Here is a 7630-nt window from a genome sequence, read left to right on the forward strand (position 1 = left end):
TCAATCTTTTGGCAAATCACAAACTGAAAGAAAAGGTGGAATGGGTCATGTAAAAAGTCTCATTTCAATCCAGTTGAAACCATTCCTTTCACTGATTTCTTGAAAATGTTTTGGAACCACTTATGCAATTAAAGGGAAGCTTGAAACAAGAAATGAAACGGCGCTTTTTAAAAAATGTCAAAACAAGACCTTTGAGTGCTTTTGCAGAATTATCTGTTTTTTTTTGTTTGTTTGTTTATTTGTTTTGTTTTTTTGAAAGCTAATCATTGGGCAAAATGATCAGAAATTCATTACACATTTCAGAGTGATGGAATTTGCATTTTCCATGAAAAAAAAAAAAAAGAGATTCAGGAAAAGAAAACAAATCATTCTCCTGATGCATCCAGTCCAAAGGAGAGACAAGAGCAGATGCCATGCCCCACAAGTCCTCCTTCAGCCCCAGTCCTGCAGCTCTGACCTTTGTAAGCCACTCCACGCAGCAAATTAGTCTCATTAATTTTAATAGAGCACTCAACTGGAGTAAACAGCCCTCACACAGTCATGTCTTCCTCACACATGAGGAAATGTGATCCATTCTTCTGCTTAGAGCCTCTGACAGTTCCAGCAACTCAAGTTTAGCAAAGCTACGGTTTGTTTAAGGGCTCAATTATATTTAAACTACCAAGGCTCATCTGTAGCATCAGTTCGGTCATTTTAAATCCATACTAAAGAAGGAAGCTCTCATTTATGTGTTGCATTTAAGTGTGCAGAAGTGTTTTCTAGGTTCCATAGACTAAATTTTGCACAGCTGCAACAGGAGAAAACCCAAATCTGAGGTACCAGAGAGGAGTTTTTTTTTTTTTTTTTCCCACCTGACTGCAAAACCAGCAGCACGAAACAAGACCACAGGGTGGCAATTAAAGTAATTACAAAAAAATTAGATCCCTCCTTCTTTTTCCCTCACATAATGGCAGGTCATTAAAGTTAATAGTCAGGATCACATTTGTACATGTCAGCAAAAAGTCATTGCAGCATCTTTCATCTCAGCTACTGCACGCAGCTTTCCTCCCATTCCTTCAGTCTCCGAGGGAGCAGTATGGTATGTCGGCTTCTGGGTTTGGGTTTTCTTCATTTTGCACCTGCTGCTGGGTCTCGCCAGCAGAGGCTTCAAGGTGCTAAATTGAGCCTGTTGGGATATGAAAGCTTTCAAGTTCTCTGAATATTTCTAGGTCAGGGAGGAATTTTTGTTAGATGTAACCCTGGAGACGACTGCATCTGGAGCCAGAGGTGGGTATTTGGTGGAGGAAGGGAAAAATATGCTGAAATGCCTTTGATGGTGGCATTTTCACCCCAAGGAGGCAAGTTGTCCCCATGCTACATTGGTTGGCTTCAGTCCAGAGCATCTCAGCACCGTCAGTCCCCCACCAGATAAACTTGCCTGTTGTTGGACAGGTTTCCAAAAAAGATAGGGTGGATTTTATTGATGGATCACGAATGGAAACTTCACATGCCCTGTGCACATTCTAATTCTACTTTTTCCCTTGTAGTGCTATAAGTCCACATTAAATGTGAGAATAAATGAAGCATGACTTCTGGATAACAGATTCAAGTGATGTCCATCGGTATGGCACCTACTGTGTTCTATTAGCACAGAAAAGGGTCTATTATAGGCACAGACATGAGACTCATCACCATAAAAACTGAGTGTATCACAGTTGGGCTAGTCACAATACTCTTTCTTTTGTTCTTCTGTCCAAGGACGAAGTTTGCCTCTCTTCCCAGCTGGCATTTGCAGGAGGAAGACACAGACAACAGGGAATAATAATCACAAACAGAGGAAAACTACTACATGTGGCAAACATGCAGAAAGATCGCCGATTTTATAGCAGCAAATGATACCAATAAATGCATGGGCTCGGGGGAACCTGGTGTCGTGAGGGAAGTTATAGGTTCCAAACCACCAGCTGCTCTGTTTGCTCTGGTATCAGAGCACGACCTGAACAAACAGGATTCTTGTTTTACATTTGATCCCGCAGAGATGGATACTGTTTGCTGAACTCATCAGCAGGCCTCTCCTGACGGCAGAGCATGCCAGAAGCTGTTGAATGATTCAGGCTTGATGTGATCCTAGGAGAAAATTTCATTTCCCCATTTTTACACTGGAAGGTCTCTGAACTATTCCAGCTGTTTGGGAGTGGGGGGTCTTCGGGAATGATACACCCCAGCCACGCTCCTTTTCCTCCCCACAGGTCTAAACCAGCAGTGATAGCACAGCACAGGCCTTTTGGAAGGAGACTGGAAGAAGGTTTTGCTGTGATCCTTCTGGGGAGAAATATGCTAAGAGTTGGCAGTGGATGTCAGGAGCCCCTCTGCAGAGATGCATCTTTTCCCCTATTGGGGGAATGATCTCATGGATTCACCAGCATGCTTGGCTTCATTTGAGAGCCATCACCTCTCAGTTCCAAAATCTAGAGGAGACAGTGTCTTCCAACCCAACCTGACTCATTGCAGGCAGCCATTGTAGGAGTCACTGCCCTCAGGGTCATTGAAAAGCTCTGCTTGCACCCACACATTAGTGGGTCCAGATCACATCTAGATCTGCCTTTTATCTTCTCTTCACACCTTCCAGAACCGTACGTGTTTACTGCAGCCAGAACTGCTGCAGAGCTTTCAGTCTTCTCTATGTCTGTCTTGTGGCTTCCAGTGGCCCAAAGACTGCAAATAAAATATGCTGGGAATTCCCTAGCCTTGCCCTGTGCAGGTTTCAGTACCTCCCCTATCATCAGTCCTCCTTCTGCAAATTGCTATTGTGCATTTGATACTTTTATCTTTTAACAGTTTTCCTTTACATTTTTCATCTGCTAAATTGCATTTTTGTGGGCTTCTCTCTCTCCTTTTATTTTAGTTTACGTTATTTCTTTCCCTGGTGTAACTGTACTCTTAGGAAGATTTTAATTACCTTCCTTTAAAGCCAAATGACAAGTAGAGCATGTCATCTGTAGCTAAAGTATCACTTGAAAATGCAAAAGCCCCGGCTTTATCAGGCTTAAAAGCTTTCCTGGAATATGTTCAAAAACTGCTGACTGGGCAAGATTAAACATCGCAATGTTAAGTAAAAGATCTCCGCATGTGGTATTCTTTTATTCCCCTGGGTGATCAAGTTCAACTGCAATAGAGCCTTCAGGACTTCTTCTGAAATATTGTGTTTTTCTTCTCCTTTGTGTGACAGGGAGAGGGGTTGGCGCTGTGAGAAGCTCAAGACAACAAACCCAAGAGCAGAGGGGAGCGGCGGAAGGGGTCAGGTATGTCTGGAGTTGGGCAGGGCAATGGAGAACACCTGCAGAACAGCTCCATCCAAAGCCACGCTCAGTGTCCTAAGCAACCCCCTTGTGTGACCCAGGGATGGGTGCCGGAATGGCATGGCACCGCACAACATGGGATGGGATGGGATGGCACGACATGACATGGGATGGCATGGGAGTGTGCTCCCATCGCCAGAAAAGCCATGAGAACAAGAGGGCCACATGCAGACAGCACCAGGCAGGACCACCACCCTGAAGATCAGTTTGGGCTTCCCTGGAGGCTTCAGAACACGGGGGGCTCTGGATTTATGATATCAGGTTTTCCCCTCCCTGAACGCGGTGGGATGATCCTGCCCTGGCAGCCAAGTGCTTGGAAAGGAGAATGCTGGGATGTGAAGGGAAAACACTTAGGGCTTAAAAGGCACGTTGGGCTTCCAGGTCTGTCCAGATTGTCTCTGAAGAAATCCTCTGAGAGCTTGGATTACACATTTTTAATATGAACAGGAACCACCTGCCTGCAATCACACACATAAACTGTTGGTTACATCTCAATGGAAGAGCAGCTTGAATGCTTTTTACTGTAATGCTTAACCCACTGTGCATTTTAGAGCTTTATCTTCTTTTAATTGAAAACACACTTCTCAGCCATGCAATGCGCTTGCCTTTATCTCCTCCTGTCTCCCCAAGATGCAGGAACAAACCCAGACCTTTGCAGAGGGCTTTGCTTGGTTTGAAGTCGGGGCATTTGAGATGACAAAGGGAAAGGCAGGGCTCCACCCATCACACGTCTCCTCCAGTGCAAGCACCGAGCTGCTTCTCCTCGTTTCCTCCCACCCATTAGTGCCCCATGCTGATGGAGGGAGTCCCCAGCCTCCAACCCACCAACCATGCACAGTAAATCTCAGAAAGCCCTTCTTCAGCTTTTTTTTTTTAGAGCCCTTTTCATATCCCACCAACAAAAGGAAACAGGTGAACAAACAGCAAGAGAGAGGCGGGGGTCTTGAAGGAGGATGCCCAGAAAGACTTTTATTTTAATTTCTCCAGATTCACTGAACCTGATCAAGTCTCCTACTCAATCAGGTTCAAAAAAACAACACAGACTTCCAGAATTTTTCCTCTCATTTTGGACAAACAGGCCAAGCCGTACTGGTCGCCCCAGATTTTCACCAGCTGGGAAAATACAGCTCTCGGTATTGAGCCAAGCAGCCAACATCAGAGTGTTTTGTTGCTGTTCCTTTTTTGTTATTGTTTTCCCAATCAGGCAAATGCAACAGTTTTGCATCCTTGACCTGTGTGTATGTAGCTGTGGTGTTTTAGCAGCTAGAATCACCTTTTGTCCTGTGAGGTTTCCATAGGGACTGAGCATTCCCTTCAATAAAGGACTCTAAATGAATGTAGCCTTCTCAGGGATATCATACAACCAGGCCTGCAAAAGCCTTTTATTAGGACATTCACCTCTGATGGGATAATTTTACCTATCAGATCACATAATCTCTTCCCCTGATGTCGAGCCAGGAAATGGAAAAAGAGCAGTGGGGAGATTTCTGCCTCCTGAGCCAGGTTCTGCGTGATGACAGCCTCGATTACTTGGTCACAGCCTTCTCAAAAGATGAGTACACCGAGCACAGCCTAAAGTTACAATGCACAATTGAACAATAGGTGGGACAAGAAAGAGAGCAGCACCCAGCTACTTGAAGATCAAATTATAACTGTTTAGTCTGTTTGTAAATGTTTTAACAGGTTGGTTAGCTTGTGGGGTTCGAGTTATGGCGTCTTCTGCTGCTCCGGTAGTGTTTGGTGCAAATGTTTGTGATTGGAAATACGTGGAGGTTAAGAGGATTTAGGGGAAGAGGATGTGGATTAGCACACAGCAAGCTGAAATGTAAGCCTTTCTCCACTCTGACTTGTTAGCACGTATCTCCTTTCCTTAGGTTGAGGAGAAACAGAATCACAGCGCAGAGCGAGGCTGTGCAGCCTGTTGGAAGGTAATCAACACATACCTGGGTGCAAGAATAAATGATTTCCAGCCCAGAGGAAAGGAGCTGGGCTTTCCGCTACACCCTTTGGGTGACATCATCAGCCCTATGGAAACAAAGCTGCCTGATGCACTGCTGCGGGATGCATCCCCAGCCAGAGACTTTCAGTAGGCAAACCTGACAGCAGAGCTGTGCTCTGCCCTGCCATCCTCCCCTCATCACAGCTTTCAGCAGAATTCAAGCTGAACCTCTCTCTGATGAAATTTAAGCCCTCTCTTCTGTGTGTGTGGAGAACTGATCATTCCCTTTCTTTTTCGCAGCAGTTTTTGAAGATTGCTCGTCTGCTTTTCCAGTTTTCTCTTCCTCAGGCCAAACCACATCTCCTCACCCTTTTTCCATCAGGCTGTGATTCATGCTCAGCTGGTGGCCCAGTAGACTCTTCTCTGAAGGAGCACAGCCTGCCCAGTTGCTTTGCACTTTGGTGATGGTATGAAATAAACACTGGTTGCAGAGTTTGTGTATAAAGGAGATATAGCCAGAAAAAACATCCCGTCTGGTCTAAGGCAGAGTGACCAGCCTTCCTCACCAATGATCCTCAATACAAACTCTCCAGCACAGCAGAAAACACGAGGTGCACTTCACGTATGGCAAAACCCTGGGGGAAAAGGGCTCAGGGCAACAGAAGGACAAAAGTCAGGTGAAGCAGAAAGGGGAACCATGAAGAACAGCCTTGATGGAGACCAATTCACTGACCCTGGGTGGGGTGTGGGTCATACCTTGAATTCAAAGGTATTGCTCCAAACTGAGAGGAGTGCCACTGGATGAGAAATGCTGGTTTATCACTTGTGCTCAGTGGAGGGAAGCCCTCTCCTTCACAGTAAAGCTCTATTGATAAGAATCAGAGTAGTGAAGGACAGAGGCTCTCTTTGTGCTAATCAAGGGACGATAATTTCTGGGAATTCCACCTTCCCCTTGCCTTTCAGTGTTTGCCCTACAAATTCATTATTCATTTATTATGGGGAAGGGAGGCGAGGCAAAAGCATGCAGTCCGCTGACAAGTCACCTCCTTGGGTATTTTCTGGCTGGAGCAGGAAGTTGCAGCTGGGTTGGTAACAAAGACATCTTCCCTTTGATTTCCCCTCTGAGCCTTTCCCTGCCGCCTCAGCTTGCTGTCTCGGTGTTGATCTGCTATTTCACCTCCACTGCGAGCCTTCCTCCAGAATAGTTCTACATGAAAGAGGAGGAAAACCCACATGGGACATTATTCTCCTACAGCCAGACAGGGCCATTATGATCGTCAAGTCTGACTTCACACATAATACAGGACATTCCTTTCTGCACTGAGCTTATAGCTCCTCTGTGAGCCGGAGCAGAGCTTGTCGGAAAACACCTGGGGTTAAAGGCTTCAAGTGATGGGGAATCTGCAGCACACCTCCATAATTCCCTGCTCACTCCTACTGAGATCTGCAGCTTGGGATTCCTGCAGAGGGCAAGGACAAAAGGCAGGAATTGACCCTCGCTCCTGCACATCAGGAATGTTTAAATCAGTTGAAGAGCACGGAGGCAGCCTCCGTTCCTGGAAAGATGAGAAGATTGGGCTCATTGCTAAGCCACATATCACTGATCACATAAAAACAGCCTTCTGAGCTGTTTGCAAATTAATCCCTTAGAAAAAAGAGCATGCTCCTAAACTTCAGTGTTCAAAAAAACTCCATGGTTTTAGAAACACCAGAACAACATGGGGCTGTTCTCCATGTTGGAAGCACCACCGTGGCTCTTCTGGTGCCAGGCTGTCCAACCAGGCCCTCCGAACCCGCAGAGCCCAAATACCAGCCACAGGTCAGGGCAACATCCCATACGTCCCAAAAAACCACATCCCACTGCAGCTTATCACCTCCTCCCATGCAGCATTGCAGAGCAGCACCGGGTGCCAGGAGGGTGCTGGGGGCTATCTGCTGGTTCCTGGCAGGGGCTGGAGCATCTGCTCCTCTGACCCAGTAATCAGAGCAGACACTCTCCCCCCTTTGCCAGCTGGGCTGTGTTATGATCCTGACTGCAAATAAATATGGCAAGAAAGCAGAAGAAGGGCTGTCAGGCGAGTAGATAACTCAGCTGCTGTTCCCAGGCAGATTCCCCCAATATCAGGCCCAAGAGAGGCAGATGCCCCTCTCCTGAGGGGTTCAAAGTTCAGGCTTATTAGTGCAAGCTGAGTGAGAGCTAATCAGGACAGAAGGGCTGATGTCAGAGCCCTGCTCACCCTGCCTGCTTCCCACACAGCAGCATGGCCATTAATTAGCTCCTTGATGAACTAAGTCATCTTTCAAGTGAAACAGTCTCTGCAGAACCTGAAGCACAGTGTTCCATGGCAAAAAC

At 46.2% G+C, this 7630-nt stretch overlaps 1 protein-coding gene and 1 long non-coding RNA gene across 2 annotated transcripts in view; one reads left to right on the forward strand and one right to left on the reverse strand.

The window, feature by feature from the left end:
• The window catches only part of SOX8 (SRY-box transcription factor 8), a 6030-nt gene extending 3268 nt beyond the window's left edge, over positions 1 to 2762 (reverse strand). Inside the window, exon 1 of the mRNA XM_019620622.2 lies at positions 2751 to 2762. Within this exon, the coding sequence (XP_019476167.1) occupies positions 2751 to 2762 (12 nt within the window). The remainder of the gene's footprint in view (positions 1 to 2750) is intronic.
• Positions 2763 to 3203: 441 nt separating this feature from the next.
• Positions 3204 to 6501, forward strand: LOC109370184. The gene is made up of 3 exons (XR_002120078.2): positions 3204 to 3281; positions 5213 to 5266; positions 5578 to 6501. It is a non-coding gene; the product is annotated as an uncharacterized LOC109370184 (long non-coding RNA).
• The last annotated feature ends 1129 nt before the right edge of the window (positions 6502 to 7630 follow it).

This window comes from Meleagris gallopavo, chromosome 16 (genome assembly GCF_000146605.3).
Source record: "Meleagris gallopavo isolate NT-WF06-2002-E0010 breed Aviagen turkey brand Nicholas breeding stock chromosome 16, Turkey_5.1, whole genome shotgun sequence".
Lineage (NCBI taxonomy): Eukaryota > Metazoa > Chordata > Aves > Galliformes > Phasianidae > Meleagris > Meleagris gallopavo.